The sequence below is a fragment of the Schistocerca piceifrons genome, chromosome 11, assembly GCF_021461385.2.
Source record: "Schistocerca piceifrons isolate TAMUIC-IGC-003096 chromosome 11, iqSchPice1.1, whole genome shotgun sequence".
Lineage (NCBI taxonomy): Eukaryota > Metazoa > Arthropoda > Insecta > Orthoptera > Acrididae > Schistocerca > Schistocerca piceifrons.
In genome coordinates this window covers 168,063,283-168,089,223 of record NC_060148.1, presented here as the reverse complement: position 1 = coordinate 168,089,223, position 25,941 = coordinate 168,063,283, and the positions used below count along the sequence as shown (strand labels likewise).

Here is a 25,941-nt window from a genome sequence, read left to right as displayed (position 1 = left end):
GGTGATAACCTCATATAGTAATGAATGTCCTGGTGGAGCAATGAACTCACTGTTGGGAGATCCTCGAGCAGACCACGCACTACCGGTTTTGTGTAGTTTTGCCAGGCTGGATAAGGAGAAGGGAAGAGATGGTTCCTTTGAGAGGGAAGCAGCTGATTTCCTCTTGCTCTGTCTAATGGAGACGTTAACCCTCTAGACACAGGTGATGCCCGTGTGTGCAGTCGGCTCTTTCTGTACGATTCCACGAGGCACGCTGTTATCGAGTCTGATATAATTTCTTTGCTGTTTGTCAGAAGTCACGGTTTTCCTGTTGAATCTTTTTTTCCTGCCTTTCTTTATTTGTTTTGAAGTCCTGGTGGAGCTAAACAACAAATGTTACCCTGTTTGCATATTTTATGACCTGACCTTGCCAAATTTGTTGATATTGTTGGTCACTAAACTGAAGATTTATCTCTGCATTGGTGGGATATTAGTGTGTGCAAGTGGTGTCCTTTTGAATACACCCCTCATACCTGTGTACAGAGAATTGTCCCGTCATTAAAGAAACTTTTTTTCAGACCAGTGTGTGTGTGTGTGTGTGTGTGTGTGTGTGTGTGTTTTATTACACTGATATGTATATCTCATTGGCTGCCTTTGAAGTGATTTTGTGTAATACAGTGATTTTTCTTAATGGCAGGTGCACGAGGATGGGGTTGACCAGAGGCTGCCAGATACTCCAGCAGGAGGGGCTGAACAGGAGGTGATTCTCGGCCTGGCTCCGGAGGTGGAATGGGTGAGAGGTGCTCAGTAGTGCTCCATTTAAGGCTGTCCACTGGCGTTTGTCTTGACCTATGTGATGTGGAGCGGTAGTGTCTTTAGATTGTCGTACGGTGGTTTTTGTAGAGAATCTCTTAAATGTAAATGAAAGATTGTTATTTGAGTTCATAACAGTTTTTAATTGCTGCAGTGATTTTTAGAGCCAAAAATAAAGTTTGCAGTTTTTCATAATCACCCCAAGATTTTTAGTAGTGAACCATAAAATTCTGAAAAATAAAATCTTAAAGCATCCATCTCGACTAGCTCAAGCTTTACATATGTAACAGATAACACAGGCTCACATTGGAGAACTGCTCGATGGGTATAAAAACTAAACTCGTAGCTGTGAAACATTACATACGTCGGTCCAAAGATCTGGTAAAATGTCCTACTAGGACCGAAGGACATAGTGTGACAGCTGTTAACAACTTGTTTTTGAGCCGACAACCTGCAGTGATTTAGTTGCAAAATCAGTAAAGGGTAGTTTATCTGACTACAGTGGTCAAATATTGACATTAAAATATACTGAACAGTTAAACAATGGAAAATCCAGGATGGATAGTAACAACATTACGAAAAGGAAAGTTGCTACTCACCATACATAGGAGATGGTGAGTCGTAATAGGAACAACAAATAGACCTGTCACAAATAAAGCTTTCAGCCATTAAGGCCTTTGTCAACAATAAGTGACTCTCTCTCTCTCTCTCTCTCTCTCTCTCTCTCTCTCTCATGCAAATGCAACTTGCACACACATCTGCAGTCTCAGATAGCTGAGACCACACTGCGAGCAGCAGCACCAGTGCATGATGGGAGTGGCAACTGAGTGGGGGTAAGGAGGAGGCTGGGGCGGGGAGGGGGAGGGACAGAGTACGGTGGGAGTGGTGGACAGTGAAGTGTTGCAGTTTAGATGGAGGGCAGGAGAGAAGGTGCAGAGGGGGGAGGGGGTAAGTAGCGGAAAGGAGAGAAATAAAAATAAATTAAAAGACTGGGTGTGGTGGTGGAATGACGGCTGTGTAGTGCTGGAATGGGAACAGGGAGGGGGCTGGATGGGTGAGGACAGTGAGTAACGAAAGTTGAGGCCGGGAGGGTTACGGGAACGTAGGATGTATTGCAGGGAAAGTTCCCACCTGCGCAATTCAGGAAAGCTGGTGTTGGTGGGAAGGGTCCGTATGGCACAAGCTGTGAAGCAGTCATTGAGATGAGGGATATCGTGTTTGGCTGTGTATTCAGCAACAGGGTGGTCCACTTGTTTTTTGGCTACAGTTTGTCGGTGGCCGTTGATGTGGACAGACAGCTCGTCGGTTGTCATGCCTACGTAGAATGTGGCACAGTGGTTGCAGCTTAGCTTGTAAATCACATGACTGGTTTCACAGGTAGCCCTGCCTTTGATGGGATAGGTGATGTTAGTGACCGGACTGGAGTAGGTGGTGGTAGGAGGATGTATGGGACTGGTCTTGCATCCAGTGCATTGTCAGCTACCTCATTAAACTTGAGCTATAGTTCCTCTACATGTTCTTGTCTTGAGCTGAGAACTGAATAGTTTCAGACAAGCAATAAAGACCCGACAGCAGAAGTATATATTAATTGTCATACAGCAAATGAAACACCCTATGTAAAACTCCTATGGTTGCTGTTGAATAACAGTTAAAATGGAGTCGGTGCAGGGATAAACTAATCGAGAAGTTCAGTTCAGCATGTCTTGTCCTTAGGAACATTTGTAACTGTATTGACTTACACAAAAGGGTTGATGCCTTATTTTGCAGATGCTACAAGAGAGGCATTGAGCATGATGAAGATACGTACCTATCAGATGCGAAGAGTGTCTGTCTAAGAAGTGGAAAGAAAGATAGTATTTCCTGCTAATAATATGAAATGTCCACGAGAGTGAAATCACAGAAATTTGAACTCATTTGGAGTATTATTAAGAGTCACTGTTCCCATGCACCATCCCCAAATGAAATACGAAAACTGAGATGTGATTGCGGTTCTCAGAAGTATCCTCTGCTACACACTGTAAGATAACTTGAGGGGCTATAGTGCCCATTAGTGTCAAGTACTTGAATTAATGCCATCGTGGCAGCAGTATAAATGTGTCTCAAATGTTCACCATAGTGTGTAATTTGCTATAGATCACAAAAATGCTGTCTGAAATCCTTAAAGGAACATATTTCAGATTGGAACTATTAATAGTTATAGCTTTGATAACAGTGATGGGCCATGTTTCAAAACACTCTCTTATAATTTTGTGGGCGGTATTCACTCGAAACTTGACAGTTTCGTAGCACTCGTGAAGTGACAGGAAAACAAAGCCTCGAAAATCAGTGATTATAAAAAACACTGAGCTTTCCAGTATATATGTACATTTATCAAAGAAAATGAGAAAAATCTTCTTTTTAGTGAGCAACGAAGTATGGGAGGAATTCTGAGACTGATATTGCACTCACATTAGTGTATCGGAAGGCAGAGGACGAGAAGAGGCAGACTGTGACAAAAGGACCCGAGGTCCACGAACAGTCTAAATCCTTGCAGAGTCTTCCAGAATAAAGCACGTCTTTTGGAATTTTCCCAAGATATCCCTGACATTAGCAGATGAAATCGGTTTTGGTTCCGGAAAAATTGTAACCTCCGGTTTGTCGGTGCCATCCTTTTACTGAGGTGGGTCGCTGCACTTTTGCTGCAATATCGCCCCAGTGGAAGGGTGATGTGTTGCTGACTGCTGCAGCTTGTCAGCTCCCAGCTGTTTGATGGTACAGAGGAATGTAGCACAGGCCCAGGAGATTTTGTTGCTCCACATTGGCACAAGGCTTTCCATCTCTAGTAGGTTAACCACTTTTGGAAATTGTTTGTATAAGTATGCTGTTGTTGTTGCTGTTTCCAGTCCAAAGACTTGTTTGATGCACCTCTCCATTCTACTCTATCCTGTGCAAACTTCTTCATTTCTTAATACTGTATACTCCCGAATCTGAGCAGTGCTTTTTTTCTGGTTTTCAGGATCCAAACAACCGCCAGTGGCTTAGAATCAAATGCAAAGCAAATGGAAGTTCTGAAAAATGGCATTGGGAACTGTCTCGACTAACTTTTGCCATCAGAAAAAAGCAGTGCTAGACAGGAACGATTTTCAAGAGCGGAGATAAATACTGGCATCAAATCTTGTGTGCTAGTAAAAATACATAAAATAGTTAGAAAATAAAGGTACTTTTCTGAGTTTAGGCCACCGAATTGTAATATGTCCATCTATGGAGAAAATATAAATTCAGTATTGCTCATCTTCGAATGTAGCAGCCTTTCAAATATTCGTAGCAACAAAAATAAATTCCTCTACATAAATACCAACAGTGCCTAAGGCTTTAGGATTCTTGCACAAGTTGGTAAGCTGTGGCTCATTTTCATTTCACATATTGTGAAGTGCTTGTGTAGTGAACCATAATGAAAAGCTTTCATTACAGTGCCAAATTCCAGGAGGAAATTATTTCTTATGCAGAAAAAATGCTAACCGTGCTGCAGGCACTTAAGGCATCGGCAGAGGTCGGCTTCGTGGTGCTGCTGTTTCTCCAGCGCTGCCACTTCACTACGAATCTGCTACGAAAAGCCGATTGGCAAGCTCGTGTTCAGAACGTAAGTCAATATGGCCGACACTTTGTCAGTACATCGTCATTGTTTTCCTACCGGTGACAGTAGACGGTTCCTATGAATCGTGAATCGCATACTCTCTTTGTCCAGGGCGTATACGACCTGGGACAGCCGGGAGATCCGGGAAAAACCTGGGAATTTTTCACCTGGGAGAAAACTGGGAAAACCCCGGGAATTTTTTAGAGAGAAAAAAATGAAAATAAAACTTAAATTGCAAAGGAAATAAAATAACACAGTGCTCGTACAAGCGTCTGCCAACTGCAAAATGTGTCAAAGGCTTTAGGAAAACTATGCAGTGCTTTGTAACAACAAATTGCCTCCGGCGAGTGTGGCGTCACAACTGTTTACATTAGATCAATTAGCCAGTTATGAGCGGGCTCACGCACACGCGCAGTTGAGTCACGTATTAGTAATACCTTCTCCCGCTTCTGGCTACAGAAGTGTGGCTGTTGGCTGTGTAAGCAGCAGTAGCAGCAACCAGCCACATGGGGTACCCAGAAAGATTTTACTGATGCGCCCAAGCTGCCAGATTCACGCGTGCACAGCAGGCCCGGACCTAGTGTGTGGGTGGGGAGGGGAGGGGAGGTGGCAAACCGGAGTATCTGAACTGGGTGGTAATTTCGGGAGGAGGGGGCAAATTCATATTCTTGAGGGGAAAAAAAAAAAACTTTGTTTCACAAAGCACCTAGCTTCCAGTGCAAGACGGTCTATTGATTATTCGTATGACTTTGAAAGGCACCCCTGGTGGTTTTTGGACATTTTTGAACACATTATAAGTTGATTTCTGAATGAATTATAAGTTGATTTTTGAATGCGTGCATAGTGTACGTGATATCTCTGCCAGGGGAATCATCGTCGCATCTAGAAATGAACTTTCCTGCAGACAAAACGGGATGGGGCTATACGAGCTGAGCAGAATAAAGCTGAACTGGTGAATGCCAACTGCTGCTTGTTTATGTGGTTGATTCGGTTTGCAGATGCTCGGCGTTGTTATAATTACTAGCGAAATCCATAGATTCAGACCACCAGAGTGGAAATAGAAGACTGACAGGTATAACAGGTAAGAAAGATTACGTATTTCTTCTCGGTGTATCCAAGAAACTGAAATTTGACAGAAAATTTTTGGCCAGATCGCTACACTAGTCAGGACCAGTTGTAGTCCCTTGCTAACTGCCGCTTAAGTTCCATTCTCGGAGTAGCGCAGAAAACGCATTGTATGAACACGTATTAATGCCTAACTGGAGAATAGTCACTGGATAACTAAACTGGTGATTGTGGCAGGGTTAGTAAAGTTTACCGGAGAATGAGTTTTGACAGTGGTAGGAATAGTTACAGAATTACTGATGACGAGATTGTTTGCTAGAATGAGGAAGGAGAAGAAATGGGGACATCACACAAATTACGGAAGAATATGATTCCAAATTTATACAGAAGTTTCTTTCTACTACTTTTCAGTCTCGTGCAGGAGAAACTGTAGTGTATGAATCAAATGTGAAACTATTTCCTAACATAAAGCTTTTTGATTGTAGATGGCCAAACAGGTATTTCGTACTGGTACTTCGTGAATTATATTCTGTCGTACTACAAAAATGATCGTTATTGCCAAAACAGTCTCACTTATTTGGTGTGTGTTACAATTGCTGCAATATTAGAAAGGCCTATTTTGGTTCATCCAGCAACAGGGGCAACATATATGTAATCAGATTGGGAAACCACAGCAGTCTTAAGTACTATTTCTATTAACAGCTTTTTCGGTGTTGGACGACGACATTTTGATTTTTCATGTAGCAAAACATTTGGTGAACTCGAATGAGGTAATAGTTCTTTCGCAGAAAGGAAAGCACGCCATGTAAAGCTGTAGCAAGACAGAGAGAAAAATCGCTAGGACCTAAAGATTGAAGAAATGTGTACTGTCTTTCCTGTCTCTTGTCTTTACTGGTTTTAGGTGTCCTGTATTTAATTTCATGTCACACAGAAGAGCAAGTTATTAGCCAATAGGCAATAAAGAGTCCATATTTTTTGAAGAGTTCTTGTTCTCCCGGTGACATATAATCACATCCAGTATTAATTGCGAATTTTTGTTTTTTATTTTTTTTTATGTTTAAGAGGGGCAGGATGTCAAACTGGCCGACTGGGAGCAGGAGAGGCACTACAGGCCATTTTAATTTCCACTGTCCTGAATATAGTTTGATGGCATCCATTACAAAATATACACGTTTGAGTTCCACAGAGCAAAATACAGTGACATGTGGTATAAGAATATTGTTTGAAGAGGCACTTCGGCACACTTAAGATCAAATAACATGTCTTACATTTCCTCGAAGATATGTGTTTTATGTGTCAGACTCTTCAGAAAGATGTGCACTACAAAATGAATATGAATTTTGACATTCTTATGCATTATGCATAGAGTGCAGAGCAGTCTGAGTTATAGTGCGGAGGGGGATGAGGGGGGGGGGGGGGGGGAGTAGGGGGGTAGTTTCCAGATGACCCGTGTTTACATTTAGTGATTTCTCTGTTTCCTCTTCGTTTACTGCTCTCACACCAAATGAAAACGAGACGGATTTCTGTGGCTGGAAGCTATCAAGTGAATTAAAATGCATTCACATAATTACTATGTTACTAGTTTCAGATTTGATTTTATTTCCACCTTTCTGACAGTCAAGTATTAATCGCCTTGCAGAACAATAAAGTTATTTTTGTCAGTTTGCTAAAGGAACTTTTCTTTTATTAAGCTTTCCTGCAGAGGCAGTAAATTTATTTGAAACGAAATGTTTAATTCCACACTATTGGCTAGTTTCAACTGTTCACTGCATTTAAAGTGCACGTTTTCATCTTCTAGCACTTACGGCATTAGGCCATAATAAAGAACCAAACGTAAGATAATACAGTACTGGTACTCCAAGAAAATTTACGTCCTGGAAACCAGACTGAAAAGCTTAATATCAGGTCGAGGCTTACGTCATTGGGAATCCGGACATACGAATGTGCACTTCAAGGCGAACTATGCGTTTTAGTATGGTTCACGAAATTCCGACGCTCTGATGTCTTGTTTCTTTTATGACATAGTGTAAGTAAGCTCTTCTAATGTTTCACGCATACAAACATACGGGCTTCCTACGTCACCGTAGCTGCGCAAGCGCAGGGATGCCTATTATCTGGCGCTCTCTGGCAACTGCTGAAATGAACCTGTTTCTAACAGGTTGCGGGAAAATATTGCGAATTTTGGTTCGAAAAGTGTTGTTTTCGAATTAAATTTCCTTTTACGCAAGATGAACTATGTGCGAGAATGCACGATGAATTTCTGTGATCACAGAGTGTTTGTTCTCATTTGAAAATGAATGCTTTGATGATGAGCCATTTAGAAGAATTTTGAGCCCAGAATATCAGAGATTTATGTCTGTATTAAAAATTTTACTGGCGTATTTGTGTGATGCATCTTAAAGTGTGACATGCACTAAACAGATCAACATTAAATGTGAAAGCTTAGCTTATCTTGTAGCTTATTAGTCTTCGAGACAAATATTATATGCGAAAGCTTTTCTTGTAGCAACACTATGTATATTAACTTAAACCATTAACTTTTCCTGTTGTTGGAATTTGAATTTATGCTTTCGTAATACCAAAATGTGCAGTGTACATGTTACTGCACGTCAAAGATCTTTCCAAAACGTGTTTTCCCCCCTGTGTTTCGTTTTCTAAAGTGCTGGGAAATTCTATGTTGCTGTATAAAACCATATCCATTCAAAGGATTGATAAGTTTTAGAGTAGTGACAGAAAGTATACTGTCTCTTAACACGGAAAAAGTGTATTTTCACCCATGAGAAAGCGTATTTTTAAGCAGGAGATCTGGGAAAATCCGGGAATTCTTTTCCCTTGTTCGCATATACACCCTGTTGTCATAAGAATAATACGAATGTAAACATTACTACATATATTCTTGCGTGTTAGCTGTTACCTCATTTAAATCCTGTCCCTATAATAAAATTGAGTGAGACAATCGTAAATGCTGACACACATACATATCATGTAATGTTTACATTCATATTATTCTGCATATAACAATGAAAAAAAATCATTATTGATAAAATTATTTAGTTGAATAGGTAAAAAATCTACTCACGAAGCAGTGGCAGAACGCACAGGTAAAAGACTGTTGTGATTGGCAAGCTATTGGAGCAAGTGGCCCATTCTTCAGGCAGAAGGGTTGAAGGAGAATGAAGAAGGGTGAAGGAAAGGAACTGTAGAGGTCTAGGAAAAGGGGTCGATTTTGGGAAAGCCCCCCTGATTCGTGATGCTGGCTGAGTACCCAAACTCTACCACTTTTCTCTAGATCTTTCCAGTTCTTTTCCTTCACCCTTCTTCCTTGTCCTTCAACCCTTCCGCCTGAAGAAGGAGCCACTGACTCCGAAAGTTTGCCAATCACAATAGTCTTTTATGTCTGTTCTGCTACCGCTTAGTGCATCTTATTCTGAATAGTTATATAGCCAGCAATTAAGCACGGCAACTGACTTTCGTAAACTGATTTTTAGATCATCTATGACTATAAATTCTGTGCAGACAAGTTACGATATTTTAAATGTTTTAAAGAGTAAATTAATCCACAAAATAATTTTGCTGAAGCTAAGCTATTAAGCTTATGAATCGAACCCAACTACTGTAGCTGTATCTTCATCCGTTCCATCTATTTTGTATCACATGTTATAATGAACCAACTTTGTTTTGATTTTGAAGTGCAGCTGAAAACTTTTTCCCTCCTTGAATTTTGAGTCTCATTTTTCAGGTGGAGCTTAGAATGTAGCTTAGATTTGGGTAACTATGGTAAGTTGCATCCTTGTGAATCGGCCTATTGTATTCATCTCTTGGTCTCCCTCTAAGGTTTTTACCCCCCCCCCCTCCCCCCCCCCCCCCCCCCCCCAGTTCTAAATTGAGGATCCCTTGATGTCTTGGAATGTGTCCCATTAACCGATCCCTTCCACTAGTCGGGTTGTGCTACAAATTTCTTTTTTCACTAATTCTGTTCAGTACCTCCTCATTAATTACGTGATCTACTTGTCTAATCTTCAGCATTCTTCTGTAGCACCACATTAAGAAAACTTGTACTCTCTTCTTGTCTAAATTGTTTATGGTACATGTTTCACTTCCATACATGGCTACTCTCCATGCAGATACTCCCAGAATTGACTTCCTGATTCCTAAATCTATATTCAATGTTAACAAGTTCCTCTTGTTTAAGAAACACTTTTCCTGACATTGCCAGTCTGTTTTATTTCATCCCTGCTTTGACCATCTTCAGTTATTTCGCTGTTTCATCAGTTATTTTGCTGTTCAAATAGAAAAGCTCATCTACCTTTTTAAGTGTCTCATTTCCTAATTTAATTCCATCAGCAGTACCTGATTTAATTCAACTACCTCCTGTTATCCCAGTCTTGCTTTTGCTGGTGTTCATCTTATATCTTCTTTTCAATACACTGCCCATTACATGCAACTGCTCTTTCTAGTCCTTTACTGTCTCTGACATAATTACAATGTCATCGGAAAACGTCAAAGTTTTTATTTCTTCTCCTTGGACTTTAATTCCTACTCTAAATTTTTCTTTGATTTCCTTTGCTGCTTGCTCAGTGTATGGATCAAATAATGTCAGAGAATGGCTACAAACTCCTGAAGAGAGTATTCCAGTCAACATTGTCAAAAGCTTTCTCTAAGTCTACAAATGCTATAAATGTATAAACTTTTCTTAACGTATCTTCTAAAATAAGTCATAGGATCTATATTACCTTGCATTTCCAGCATTTCTCTGGAATCAAAACCGATGTTCCCCAAGGCTGGCTTCTACCAGGTTTTCCATTCTCCTTCTGTAAAGAATTCATGTTAGTACTTTGCTTATTAAACTGATTGTTTGATAATATTTACACCTGACAGCATCTGTGTTCTTTGGAATTGTAATTATTACATTCTTCTTCAAGTCTGAGGGTATTTCACTTGTCTTGTACATCTTGCATATCAGATGGAAGAATTTTGTCATGGCAGGCTCCCCCAAGACTATCAGTAGCTTTGATGGAATGTCATCTGCTCCTGCGCCCTTGTTTGGACTTTAAGTATTTCAGTGTTCTGTCAAATTCTTATTGCAGTATCATATCTCCCATCTCGTCTTCATCTATGTCCTCTTCCATTTCCATAATATTGCCTTCAAGTTCATCTCCCTTGCATATACCTTCTATATGCTTCTTCCACCTTTCAACTTTTTCGTCTTTGCTTCGGACTGGTTTTCCATCTGAGCTCTTGATATTCATACAGCTAGTTCTCTCTTCTCTAAGGGCTTCTTTAATTTTCCTGTAGCCAGTATCTATTTTTCCACTAGTGATATATGCTTCTAATTACTTTCATTTGCCCTCTTAGCACCGGCCTGTGTGGCCGAGCAGTTCTAGGCGCCTCAGTCTGGAACTGCGCAACTGTTATGGTCGCAGGTTCGAATCCTGCCTCGGGCATGGATGTGTGTGATGTCCTTAGGTTAATTAGGTTTAAGTAGTTCTGAGTTCTAGGGGACTGATGACCTCAGATGTTTAAGTCCCATAGTGCACAGAGCCATTTTTGTCCTCTAGCCATTCTCGCTTAACCATTAACACTTCTTGTCAATCTCAGTTTTTAGATATTTGTATTCCCTTTTGCCTGCTTCATATGCTACATTTCTTTATTTTCTCCTTTCATCAGTTAAATTCAATATCTCCTGTGTTATCCAAGGGTTTCTATTAGGCCTTGACTTTTTACCTATTTGATCCTCCGCTGCCTTCACTATTCCATCTCTCAGAGCTACCCATTCATCTTCTCTTTGCTCTGTTCTAGTCAGTCATTCGTAATGCTCTCTCTGAAACACTCAGCCGCCTCTGGTCATTTCAGCTTATCCAGGTTCCATCTAATTAATTTCCTATCTTTCAGCAATTTCTTTAGTTTTAAACTACAGTTCATAACCACTAAATTGTGGTCAGAGCCCACATCTGAGTCAGACTGAAACCTTCCAGTGTTTCCAGGTCTCTTCCATGTATTCAACCTTCTTTGATGGTTCTTAAATTGCAATGATTAAATTACCCCATGTACAAAATATAGCCAGGTGGCTTCTTCTTTCATTCCTATTCCCTGGTCCATATTCACCTACTACCTTTCCTTCTCTTCCTTTTCCAGCTACTGAGTCCCCGTTTCCCACCACAATTAGATTTTTGTCTCTGTTGACTATCTGAATTCTTTTATGTCATCATGCATTTCTTCAATATCATCGTCATCTGCAAAGCTATTGGCTTATAAACTTGTACTACTGTGGTGGTGTGGGCTGTGTGTGTCTCTTGCTTATGACACCCACGTTCCTGTTTTCTTATTCATTATTAAACCAACTCCTTCTTAACCCCTATTTGACATTGTATGATAATCCTATATATTTATCTGAAGAAGAAGTTCTGTTTCTCCTGCTATCATTATAGTATTATAGTGAACTGAGTTTTGTGGTTATAATGTGGTTTTGCTTGCTAATGCTAACTTATTTCCTTTTTATTGATGCACAACTTTTTAGTATAAATTTTGTCGATTAAGGTGGGAGTACAATCATTATTTCTCCCCCGCCCCACTGTTTTTAGTTCAGATGTAATATTTTATTTACTAAGCAAATATTTTATCATCATTTTATGCAAGTCTGAAAAACGGCTTTCTTATGTGTTTTTGGATGGCAAGAACTACGGTGAATTATGCAGTCTGTGGCCGTCTTCTTCTGGGAGATATTTAATTAGTCTATTGGTCCATTTTTAGTGTTTTTCTGATCTAGAAAGTTTATTTGTTTTGTAGTTTGTGCTCAATTCTAAATGTGATGTTTTTATTCAAGTATTTGCAGTGTGTTTTTGTTTCTGTTCCATGAAATAAAATTAGCATGCTTTCTACATATATGTGATAGTAATAAACTTTGTTAGTCTATGAAAGATGGATCTAAAAACTGTTCCCAGTACTGTGTAGGAAAATATTAGCTAGTGAACCAGAAAGGCAATTTCTCATTGTAAGCTGCGGAGGACCAGCTGTTCGAGACATTCTCAGTCGCTTTGTCAGCAGAGAGCTACTTCGCTGACACGTTTCTCCACTTCACAGGTTCCGACGTGTTTACCTGCCGATGACGAGGCCTCGAGGGACCCCCTGGCTTCTGAAGGAGACATAGTGAGTGCTTTGCTTGTCTTTTTATTTACTGTATTGTCACATTACTATCTGATTGTCGTACTTAATAAAAATCATTGTTTCGTGCAAGCAAAAATTATGTTTTAGACTTGTGTGTGGGCCAACAAGCCAGTCAATACCACCAACAAACTGAAATTTGTGGGATAGTATGCAGAAATTAATTGATTTTAATATGCTTAACTTCGAGTGTAGATCGATTAGATCCGAGGATTGTATACGTTAATTAATAATGCGAGAACTAGTTGCACTCAATCTTTTTTTATTGTTTCTAGTAGCATCATTTACACATACAATTTTGTGTAGATTTCACTTTACTCTCAGATGCATCACAAATTATATGACTGATTAGCTATTACTGTATGCTGACGAGTACAAACTTGATTTACAACTCATACTGGAACAAACTAGATGTGTGTAGAACTGACTGGGAAGCCACAGCTGCCATGGTATAAATAAAGATTGTGGCGAAATAAATAAAAAAAAAAAAAAAAAATTATTGATATTTTGAAAAGAGGAAAAATTATGGACGTGGAACTGAATTTTTGAAAGGCTTTTTTTTACGGACTCTATTGACCGGCTTGAATGCGGACAAATTCAGTGCAGCGTAAAATTTGCCTGTAATATAATTTACCATTCCGATTAATTACATTTTGAATTCTACGTCATTGTAGATTTAATCAGAGTTCTCACCTTAGACGTAGAATTAGTCCTTCTGCCACAATATTAATTCGTTAGTCGCCACCGGTGTTCTTCTCTCTGTCGCCTGTGTGTATCTTCCCCGAGTCGGCATCGGTTCACTTCACGAAGACGGTGGAAACCGAGGAATACAGTGCTACGTCGCTTTAAGTAATTCTTGTAAAACTTAGATACTTCTCACTATTTTTTATTCATGACACAATAAGACTCGCTGTGCTCGTCGCACAAACCGTAATTACTAACTATACGGCTGCCTTTCCGCACACTCCAAAAATTACGTCCATACTCCACGAGGCAACAATCGAAAGTGTCTCTTAGCTCCTTCTTGGAGTATGAAACAAAAGAGAATCCAATGTCAACATTACAAAGATTATAGTCTACATGCCTCTCAATTTAATCTTTGGCGCAGCCTTTAAGGTATTGTAAGTCTCTGCGTCGGAATGTGTCATTAAGAGATGTAACAATACCAATTTACAGACCTTTGTTAAAACGTTAAACAGTGCAAGAACCAGAACAGGATAATGACAGTATTGTGAAAAGGATACATTACTACTCACCATATAATGGACATGTCGAGTCACAGATAGGCATAACAAAAAGACTGCTAAACACGTGAGCTTCTGGCCAAAAGGCCTTCTTCTAAAATAGACAACTTGCGCACACTGACGCAAACGTAGGTCAGACACGGGACTACAGATTGTGGCCACCGATGCCGGACTGCAAACGACTGTGCGTGACGGCAGAAGCGATCTGGGAGGTGGGGCTGAGGAGGAGGAGGCTGCGTGGGGACAGTGAAGTACTGCTTGTGGGAACGTACAGGGAGAGAGAAGGGCAGCTACGTGCCGTCGGGAGGTCGGAGGGATGGCAGGGACAGGGTCGAGCAGAAAGGGAGAGAATTAGATGAGGGCAAGAGAAGCTGTGGGTGCATCGGTGAAATAGAGGACGGTGTAGTGCTGGAGTGCGAGCAGGAGAGGACAGGGTCTAAATGAGGTTAAGGCCAGTGGGGGTTACTGGAACGTAGGACATGTTGCAGGGAGAGTTCCCACACGTGCAGTTCATCTACATCTACATCTACATCTATACTCCGCAAGCTGCCAAACGGTGTGTGGCGGAGGGCACTTTACGTGCCACTGTCATTACCTCCCTTTTCTGTTCCAGCCGCGTACAGTTCGCGGGAAGAACGACTGTCTGAAAGCCTCCGTGCGTGCTTGATTCTCTCTGTAATTTTACAGTCGTGATCTCCTCGGGAGGTATAAGTAGGGGGAAGCAATATATTCGATACCTCATCCAGAAACGCACCCTCTCGAAACCTGGCGAGCAAGCTACACCGCGATGCAGAGTGCCTCTCTTGCAGAGTCTGCCACTCGAGTTTGCTAAACATCTCCGTAACGCTATCACGCTTACCAAATAACCCTGTAACGAAACACGGCGCTCTTCTTTGGATCTTCTCTATCTCCTCCGTCAACCCGATCCGGTACGGATCCCACACTGATGAGCAATACTCAAGTATAGGTCGAACGAGTGTCTTGTAAGCCACCTCCTTTGTTGATGGACTACATTTTCTAAGGAATCTCCCAATGAATCTCACCCTGGTACCCGCCTTACCGACAATTAATTTTATACGATCATTCCACTTCAAATCGTTCCGCACGCATACTCCCAGATATTTTACAGAAAGTAACTGCTACCAGTGTTTGTTCCGCTATCATATAATCGTACAATAAAGGATCCTTCTTTCTATGTATTCGCATAATTTCATTTGTCTATGTTAAGGGCCAGTTGCCACATCCTGTACCGAGTGCCCATCCGCTGCAGATCTTCCTGCATTTCGCTACAATTTTCTAATGCTGCAACTTCTCTGTATACTACAGCATCATCCGCAAAAAGCCGCATGGAACTTCTGACACTATCTACTAGGTCATTTATGTATATTGTGAAAAGCAATGGTCCCATAACACTCCCCTGTGGCACGCCAGAGGTTACTTTAATGTCTGTAGATGTCTCTCCATTGAGAACAACATGCTTTGTTCTGTTTGCTAACTCTTCAATCTAGCCACACAGCTGGTCTGATAGGTCCGTAGGCTCTTACTTACAGTTCAGAAAAATGGTGTCGATAGGAAGGCTGTGGAGTAGTCATCGAAGTGAAGAATGTAGTGTCGGACAGCATGCTCAGCAACTGGGTGGTCCAGCTGTCTGCCGACCACAGTTTGTCGGTCTTTTGTGCTGGCAGACAGTTTATCAGTTGTTGTGCCCACGTAGAATGCAGCTCAGTGGTTGCAGCTTAGCTTGTAGATCGAACAACGGGTTTCTCAGGTAGCCCTTCCTTCGATGGAGGTGCTTGTGACCAGAATGGAATGGGTGTGGTGGTGGGAGGATGTATGAGAGAGTTTTGCATCTAAGAGTGTTACAGAAATATGAGCCATGATGTAGGGATTTGGGAGTAGGGATGAACGAAGATATTGTGTAGATTTGGTGGGAAGTATAGTTGCTAGCATTTCTCGTTTCGGGGCACGACGGGAGGTAGTGGAAATCCTGGCGGAGAGTGTTACTCGGGTCGTACTGAGTTGTGAGAGGAGTGCTCCTTTGTGGCTGGTGGGACTTTGGGAGGTGGTGCGTAACTGGAGAGATGAGGCATGGGAGATGTGTTACTATACAAGGTCGGGAGGATAATCTTGGTCTGCGAAGGCCTCGGTGAGATCCTCAGTATATTTGAAGAGGGATTATTCCTCACTACAGACGTCGCGGCTTTAGTCACTGGACTGTATGAGGTGGATGTCGACATTGCGGAATATGGCTTGTTGGTTTGAGAAAGACCAAGTAAAGTGAATGAGGGATAAGGTGTTGAGGTTTTGGGGGAATCTGGATAGGGTGTACCTACATTTGATCCAGATCGTGAAGACGTCATCGTCGTATCTGAAGTTTTGAAGGTTTGGCGTTGTGGGTGGTTAAGAAAGATTCCTCTAGATGGCCCATGTATATATGTCCTAGGATTTTATGTAATTTAACACCGAAAATCCGAGATGAAATGTATTTTTTTTTTTTTTACATGATTTAAGCATTTCTATGCATTTTTATCCTCCACTGCTCCTTCCATCTGCACCGGTACACAAAGGTTTCCGTATCTCTAGCCAGAACTTAATCCTACGTACTGTTCCTGCATTGTTTCCTGGCTCATAGAATCTTCCCAAATGTCCTTAGCACCAAATTACCTGCCTTCGGCAGCAACCCCTCCTTCCACAGTGACCCCCCTCCGTTCAGATTCCGGCAGTCATTAGCCGTCACCAACCTTGTCCGGCAAAATCGTGTAAATCGGGCTCAAACCTCTTTGCGAGACCTCCTCTCCATCCATTAAATTCACCTGCTCTGCAATCCCAAATTTCTGTATCCCATCTCTCACACTGAAAGTCTTGCCCTCCAGGAAATAGAGCAGCATGCACAATGCCACCTCAAGAAACTCTCCAGCCTGTTCACTCCCTACTCCTGCCTCGAATTACCACTATCTACCACCCCTGCAACAATCTCCAAACTTCCCCCACATCCCCTCATAGCTGGAAAAACTCTGCCTCGCAGACATACTACATTTACCACACCGTCAGAAAGTCCCTCTCGCCACTATACGGAATCCAGAATCCAAACAAACCTGAAACGCAGTCACAAACCTTTCCTCCAAAACCCTCAGTCCCACAGAAGTATCTATCCTTTCCAAAGGCCTCACCTATTGTCCCCTCCCAATATCAGTCATGCAGGATTTGTTAAAGTCATTCTCTCCTTCTCCCAGTCCGCACAGTGGAAACACTTTCTCGTCACCAATCTTACCAATCGGACTCGACCAAAAACTATTGTCGAATCCTAGCTGACTCAGTTCACTCCTCCATCCGACCAGGATCCGCTCCCTCTGTCCCCGAATCACCCCCTCTTAACATTCCGCACTTTCTTAACCTAAAACCTCGTCTCACCATCATTCACCAAATCACTCGTTGTGAAAGCTGACCTTACATCCTCAGAAAGAACTGCAATCCAAAATTGATCCCGACCTGTAGTCCTACCTGCTGACAAAGGCTGTAGGCTTTTGAACAGCAGCGATTGCCTGGCAGAAGGACTCCACCAGCTGTCAGATTCATCCAGCTACAAACCCTGCCACAGTGAGCCTATTCCAGACAGGATCTCCAGTTTCTCCTCAAATCCATAGCGCCCAGGACCTCTCCCGAATCTCTCTCTCCCCTCGTCCCTAATGCTCCCCACTCTCCTACCTTCTGCGTGCTTCCGAAGGTCCGTCAACCCGACCATCCAGGACACCCCTTTTAAGAGAATCTCTGCCCTTGTAGCCATAAACATTCAGCCTATTACCTGAAACCCACCATCCTATGTAAAAGACACCAACCGTTTACTCCACCGACTCTCCACAGTTCCTGTTCCTCTGCCACAAGGCACCCTGCTCTACACCATCAGTGTCGCCTCCCTTTACACTAACGTCCCTAACTTTACCACTATTGAACACTGCATTTCCCAATGCCCCATGGATGCCAAACCTACAACTTATTTTCTGGTCACTATAACCAACTATATACTCACCCCACAATTACTTCACCATTGAAGGTGTTGGGTTGGCAGAAGAGCCAACACCGTGTTACTATTGGAGGCCCAAATGCACGCATTTTAGCTCACGCAGGCTGGTGTGAGGAGGGAAGAACTATAGTGACGTGAGGTCTGGAACATGACTAGGAATTAGAATTCAAAAATCAGATGTTATTAGTTTAATACTTAACTTTAATCCATTAATGATGAACGTCGCTCTTGAAGGTACATGATTCACAACATCAATATCAATAGTAACTGAATATGGCGCCTTGCTAGGTGATAGCAAATGACGTAGCTGAAGGCTATGCTAAACTGTCATCTCTGCAAATGAGAGCATATGTAGACAGTGAACCGTCACTAGCAAAGTCGGCTGTACAACTGAGGCGAGTGCTAGGGAGTCACTCTAGACCAGACGTGCCGTGTGGCGGCGCTCGATCTGCAATCACTGATAGTGGTGACACGCGGGTCCGACGTATGCTGGCTGATTTAAAGGCTACCACCTAGCAAGTGTGGTGCCTGGTGGTGACACCACAGAAGGCATCACCTAAAAGCAAATTAGTGGTGCAACAGTGGGCAGCAGTGTGGCAGCATCCTATGCCAACCTATTCGCGGACATGTAGAGGAATACTTCCAAACAAGGCAGAGTTCCAAACGCCTCACCCAGTTCAGATAAACTGATGACATTCTCGTGATCTGGGTCGAGATTGCATACACCCTATCCGTATTCTTCCAGAATGTCGTCACCTTCTCCCCCATTCGCTTCACTAGGTCGTCCTCAACCCGTCGGGCACCTTCCCCGATGTTGACGTCCACCTCAAAGGTGGCTACATCAGTACTCTCCATCCGTATCAAACTTACCGACCCCCAGCAATACCACTTCGACAGCTGCTGCTCGTTCCGTACGGAGAAGTCCCTTCTGTACAGCCCTGCCACCCGTGGCTGTCGCACCTGCAGTACGAGCGGTCCCTCTCAAAATATACTGAGGGGAGGTCTGCTGTGTCTTATCTCTGGGTCACCCACCACCTCCCAAAGACCCACCATCTGGCCACAGAGGAGCATTTCCATTGAGACTCAGTACTACCCAGGACTGGAACAACTGAATCGTACTCTCCACCAGAGTTTTTACTACCTCTCGTCGTGCCCCGAAATGAGGAATGTCCTACCCACTATCCTTCCCACCCCTGCCACAGTGGTATTCTGCCACCCACAGAACCTACACAATATCCCTGTCCGTCTCTCGACTGCTTGCCCCGTGGCTCGTATCCCCGTAATGGGCCTAGATTCGAGACCTGCTCCACGCGTCCTCCCACCACCACCTACTCCGGTCCAGTCACGAGCACCACCTATCCCATCAAAGGCAGAGTTGCCTCTGAAACCAGTCGTGTGATTTACAAGCTAAGCTTCAACCACTGTGCTGCGTTCTACGTTCTGCGTGGGTGTTTTTCACACGAATGGCCACCGACAAACTGTGGCTGAGAGACGGCTGGACCACCCAGTTGCTGAACACGCTGCCCGACATGACATTCTTCACTTCAGTGACTACTTCACAGCCTGTATCATCTGGATCCTTCCTACCAACACCAGCCTTTCCCTGCAATGTAGCCTCAACCTTCATTTGTCATTGTCCTTCACCCACCCTTCCCTGCTCTAATTCCAGCACTACACGCACCTACAGTATTTTTACTTCTCTCCTTTTCTACTCCCCCCCCCCCCCCCCCCCCAATCAATGTCTAAGCTCATGTCTGCAGTAGATATGGGCTCACTGGAGTGATCTAGCTCTTTTTTGTGACTCGGCACTCATCATTCGCTCAAAAAAATAAGTAAAAGGAAGGTACATTGCCTTTTTAATACATGTCACTAAATCTGTATTTTTATCTGATATGGTTCTATTTTGAAAGAACATATAAGAGGAGTAATAATTTTGTGTTATGTCCCTAGCAATTTTCAGAGAGAAAAAGCTTTAAATTTCGTCTGCAGCAAAAGTTACAAATACTACAGCAAAATCTTGTATATTTTTTATCAAGTAGAAAATTTTTTATGTGCAGCAGTCATTTACAGTCAGTACTGCCACGTATGTTCCAATAAAGGAAAAATTAGTCAATAGTGTCACTTTATAAATAAAGTCTGACCCATTTTAGTCTATGTGAATCTCTTTCTCTTCTTAGTGCACATTTGTCCTCTTTTGAAAATATTCATTCACAGGCCACTGATGTTGCTGTGGTACATAATACGGAGTGTACATAAAGTCGGGGAACACTTTCAATTATTTATTGCACAAGAACCAAACATCTTACAGATATCATACTTGTGCCATTTTGAAGGGAAACCCTGAAAATTTTTTTTTTTTTTTTTTTTCCTTCCACATATATCACCACAGCGTAGTTTAGTAATTTGCCGATAGTCAGCACTAGTCGCAAACATGGTGAGTTCAGGTGCTGAGCGAGCTTTCTGTATGTCAGAGTTCGAGAAAAACAAGTGTGCTACAGCTGTTCAACAGCTGTTTAGAACAGAGTACAGTAAGAAGCCACCAGCAAGAAAGGCCATTTACCACTAGCACAACAAATTCATGACGGGTCGCTTGTGCCTGGCAAAGAGAAGCGGACGTTCCGGTGTGAGTGAAGTGAATGTGGAGCACGTACAAGAGACATTCGTAAGGAGTCCAAAGAAATCGGTGCGTCGTGCACCCCGTAAACTCAAAATGACTCCAATGACAGTGTGGAAAGCCCTCCGACAAATCTGTCTATGAAACCATTCAAATTGGAGCTAATGCACAAGCTCAATGATGACAATCGAGACAAGAGTTTTGTTCACAGTCCAACAATTGAATGAGGATAGGGATGGCATTGTTGATCGCTTAATTTTTAGCGATGAAGCCACTTTTCACACTAATGGGAAAGTGAACAGGCATAACTGTCAAATCTGGGGTGCAAAGAATCCACACGAATGCATTGGATTTGAGTGTGATTCCCCAAAGGTAAATTTTTTTGTACCTTGTCACGTCAAAAACTGTACGAGCCATTCTCCTTCTCTGAGAGCACTGTGACTGGATATTCCTACCTGAACATGTTGCAGCAATGGCTGATGCCTCAAGTACAGTCGGACCCTCTGTTCCTCTTCCAGCAGGATGAGGCTCCACCCCACGTTCATCGTGAAGTTCGTCGGCGCCTGAACACGGAGCTACCACATGAATGGATTGGCCGTACTACAGAAGGGGACAGCTGTTTCACGGAATGGCCTCCCTGGTCGCCAGTGTGACTTTTTTCTGTTGGGACACGTTAAAGATCTGGTGTATGTACCACCTCTACCACGTGATGTAGCAGAGCGCCGGAAGAGAATACGGGAAGCAACTGCCACAGTCGACGATGCCGTGCTCGGATGGGTAGGGCAAGAATTTGATTACCGTATTGACGTCTGCCGGGTCACTTGTGGTTCACATATCAAATTTTTGTATAAAAAAAAGAAAAGAAAAAAAAGAAACTTTCAGGGTTTCTCTTCAAAATGCAATATGTATGACATCTGTACAGTGTTTAGTTCTTGTGCAATAAATAATTGAAAGTGTTCCCAGACTTTATGTACACCTTGTAATTTTAGAACCAATTGGTACAGCACTGGCCACAGCAATTTTCTGGTTGCGCACCACTTTAGGGATTGCTGTTTCTAGGCAAGTTTCTCTCCACTAAATATTTGTCGAGTTTGACAATTGCCACACTTTGAGTCATGACTTGCTTGAAGCTGACTAATATCTTCATTGAACTCCTCCCAGATTGCGAACGTCTCGTGCATCACAGTGGTAACTGGTTGAGAAATGAGTTCTGGTTTTTTGATGTTGAAGAACCAACGCATCCATTTCTGCAGTAGCCTTTGTGTAGCAGTTTTATGTTTTGTCATCTGAAAATCCTCTCCTTTGAATTGGGGGTCTAATAACATTGACTGACTAATCAGTTTGTTACTGAAGATAACCCTAAACCACTCTGATAGCCCTTTAAGCAAATTATCAACAAATGACTATTTCTTGAGGATATTCTTTATTTTTGTCTTAATACTGACCTTACGCCGTATCTTAGAAGAAAGATTAAGGAAAGGCAAACCTACGTTTCTAGCATTTGTAGACTTAGAGAAAGCTTTTGACAATGTTGATTGGAATACTCTCTTTCAAATTCTGAAGGTGGCAGGGGTAAAATATAGGGAGCGAAAGGCTATTTACAATTTGTACAGAAACCAGATGGCAGTTATAAGAGTCGAGGGACATGAAAGGGAAGCAGTGGTTGGGAAATGAGTGAGACAGGGTTGTAGCCTATCCCCGATGTTATTCAATCTGTATATTCAGCAAGCAGTAAAGGAAACAAAAGAAAAGTTCCGAGTAGGTATTAAAGTCCATGGAGAAGAAATAAAAAATTTGAGGTTCGCCGATGACATTGTAATTCTGTGAGAGACAGCAAAGGACTTGGAAGAGCAGTTGAACAGAATGGAGGGTATAAGATGAACATCAACAAAAGCAAAACGAGGACAATCGATTGTAGTCGAATTCAGTAGGGTCATGCGGAGGGAATTAGATTAGGAAATGAGACACTTAAAGTAGTAACGGAATTTTGCTATTTGGGGAGCAAAATAACTGACGATGGTCGAATTAGGGAGGATATAAAATGTAGACTGGCAATGGCAAGCAAAGCGTTTCTGAAGAAGAAAAATTTTTCAACATCGAATATAGATTTAAATGTCAGGAAGTCATTTCTGAAAGTATTTGTATGGAGTGTAGCCATGTATGGAAGTGAAATGTGGATGATAAATAGTCTGGACAAGAAGAGAATAGAAGCTTTCGAAATGTGGTGCTACAGAAGAATGCTGAAGATTAGATGGGTAGATCACATAACTAATGAGGAGGTATTGAATAGAATTGGAGAGAAGAGAAATTTGTGGCACAACTTGACCAGAAGAAGGGATTGGTTGGTAGGACATGCAATGAGGCATCAAGGGATCACCAGTGTAGTATTGGAGCGCAGCGTGGAGGGTAAAAATCGTAGAGGGAGACCAAGAGATGAATACACTAAGCAGATTCAGAAGGATATAGGCTGCAGTAGGTACTGGGAGATGAAGAAGCTTGCAGAGGATAGAGTAGCATGGAGAGCTGCATCAAACCAGTCGCAGGACTGAAGACCACAACAACAACAACAACAACAACTACAACAACTATCTTAAATTTTAGTCCCGTTAATCTTGGCACGATTTTCTTTCTTAAAAGTGAGGCTGTTTTCTCTGAGGACACTCCTTTGCTTACCTCGGTGAAAACTTTCAAAATCTGTAAATCCTGTTGCATTTCCTCCCAGTCTGTGATTAATTTTCCACCTAAAATAGTGAGTGAAGAAACTGAGATATTTATTTAAAGTAAATCTTAGCAACATTTCACAAGTAGAGTCCCATCGGGTTGGGACATTTTGTTTCAGTTTGTCATTATTCTTTTAAATTTTCTTGCATTGCAGCAAGTTTGCTTCAAAGCAAAGTTTCTCTCCTTAAGAAACATGAAAACTCATTTGACCTTATCAACAGTTTTCTGTACAGACTTCAGAATTTGCGTGTTGTGCAGTGGGGCTTAAAGAATGTGCGGCGTGTGGGATATGTGGAAGTCTCAGAAGTGTGGCAGTTAATTGCATATTTGACACTTTTTCTATTATTGTGGAAGTTATTTAAAAATTGATATTGTATGACTTTACCCAGTTTGAGATCTTTTCTGCAGTGTGCCTGTCTTCGATTTGTGAATACTCTAAAAGTAATGACTTTAGTTCGCTCTTCTCATCTATGAAATATGCAACGAGTGCGTAGAAACTGATGTTATTTACACTCGTCCACGCATCAGACGAAAGGCAGACTGCCTTTGCATTTTTAATTTTATCAAATAACTTGTGATGCAAACTGGGCATTGAAGGGTGTGACAATGTTTTTGTCAATTATAATTTGGGTAAAGCACATATTAAATTCTGTCTCTTCAACCATAGAGAAGCAATGGTATTCTCTGCAAGTCATTTTTAAAAGCTGTACATTTAATGCCATACTTTTATTTAATGAGAGCACCTTTATAATACTAAAAAAATTACATATTGATTGTCGCAAATGAAACACAGTTGAGGGTGAGGGCATCACGAAAGGAAATAAACCATGACTCGGCCCAGAACCTGACGACACTGGTCGGCTGGATGCAGCTTGAGACTCAATTTACATTTCTGGGAGGATACCTTCACCTGAGGTGGAAGCAGATATCAGTGGGGACGGTGCACAAGAAATAATTTCTCAAAATTCTGCATTCATTGATGCTGATTACGATCGGCTTCCTGACCCATGTCATTCGAGAGGTACTGTAGGCCGCTTTGATTTCAGACATCTCTTCAGGTGGTAGTGGTGGTGGTGGTGGTGGTGGTGGTGGTGGTAATGGTAATGATGAGCCAGACGCCGTGGGAATAATCTGCTGACAGTAGAGCAATTTTCCTTTTTCTTTCAGTTTGGTAAAATGGTGCCATATATTGCTCATAATTTTTCTATATGAGGGCAATGTGGACAACATATTGTTGTGCAGCACTGAAAAGCATACTGATAAAATTAAAGTGTTTACTATTAACATAGGCATTTTAAAAGCTTAAAGGGAGAACAAATATGCATGCAGCCCATTCTCTAATCAGAAGTTATAGATTGGGATGTGGAACCTTGTGATCTGTGAAACCTAGACCCACAGTCGTGAAGTTTGTAGCATGTACTGTAACACGTCCGGGGTTCAACTGGTGGGGAATCATTAAACTGTTCTCGCTTTGACTGTGTGCCCTCTCTACGCCACGTACCAGGTACTCCCACAGCGATCATATTATTTCTTCTCCACGCTGCTGCTGGCTTGCCTGAAATTATGTATATAAATATGCAAATGGGTTTAGGGGAGCCACTCAACACTAAACACAACACTGTCCTATGTCTGGTATGAACAATTATATTCTGAGACAGTAAGAAAATTGCAGGTTGCACTGTTTACACGCTAAGTTGTAAGTGTTGATGCCAATTAACATTCTTTAATTTGATGAAAGGTCATAATTATCATTCCCTTATTATTGTACAGTATTGTTGATGATGTTGATGTATGTCACTACTGTACTTCACACAGTCTCACGTATTTCAGTCGTAGTCTGGCCGAACCTTTGGCAGTAGATACACAGGCAATGATGATGATTACGTTATCAACAATTATCACTTGGACGAGCGTACACGTAACTGACTCGACGTGGTTGATAGTTGATGATGCAGAATCCGAATTGTGGAATGAGAGTTCTTACGCTCGTCACGTACACACAGATATGTGGTACCAGTCCTCCTTGACACTTTTAATAATATAACACTGTTCACAAAGTTAATTTACTGTTCACAGTTCTCACTTCTACGAGCATGCGCGTAACCGCCACGACTCGGCTGATTGTCGATGGTGCGGAAATGTGATGACCGAACGCGTGTTCTCACACTCACTACAAGGCACTGGCATTTGATTAATCTCCTTTGTGATAAACCATTTTACTGATTCACATTAGTTTCATTCTGGGAGGCCGAACACTACACGGATGGTTGATGTTGTACGGTAGAACACGCAAATGGGTGGATACTCAAAATACGTTATTGGTGGCACTGCTCGTACTTAATTACTTCCTTATGCACTTTTCACTGAATCCACTTCCATATCTCATTATTTCACAATAATAGTACTTGCAGCCACACTTGAACTTCCATAATAATGTGTTTCCCATGCAGAGCTACCCGCAACACGACATAGCAGATCTGTATCCTGTGCTCGGCTCTGCAAATGCAGCTGCTCACAAAGAGTGTGTGAACAAGAGATGGCAGGATAATGGTGTGGATGAAGGCCGGAAAAAAGCAGTGCAAGTGAACTCTAAAGCCTGTGTTTTAGGAGCTATGAGTGTCTCTACTTGTGCAGCCGCTAGTTCTACCAGTGTGTCTATTGTTACTGTAAAACATAGTTGGCCATCACTTTCAACTCAATTCGACGAACT

At 42.0% G+C, this 25,941-nt stretch overlaps 1 protein-coding gene across 2 annotated transcripts in view; it reads left to right on the top strand.

Annotated features, from left to right (window-relative positions):
• LOC124719985 (zinc finger protein OZF-like) overlaps positions 1-25,941 on the top strand; it is a 161,316-nt gene that overhangs the window by 106,653 nt on the left and 28,722 nt on the right. For both annotated transcript variants that reach the window (XM_047245212.1, XM_047245211.1), the window contains exons 5-6: positions 677-772; positions 12,551-12,616. In XM_047245212.1, the coding sequence (XP_047101168.1) occupies positions 677-772; positions 12,551-12,616 (162 nt within the window). The remainder of the gene's footprint in view (positions 1-676; positions 773-12,550; positions 12,617-25,941) is intronic.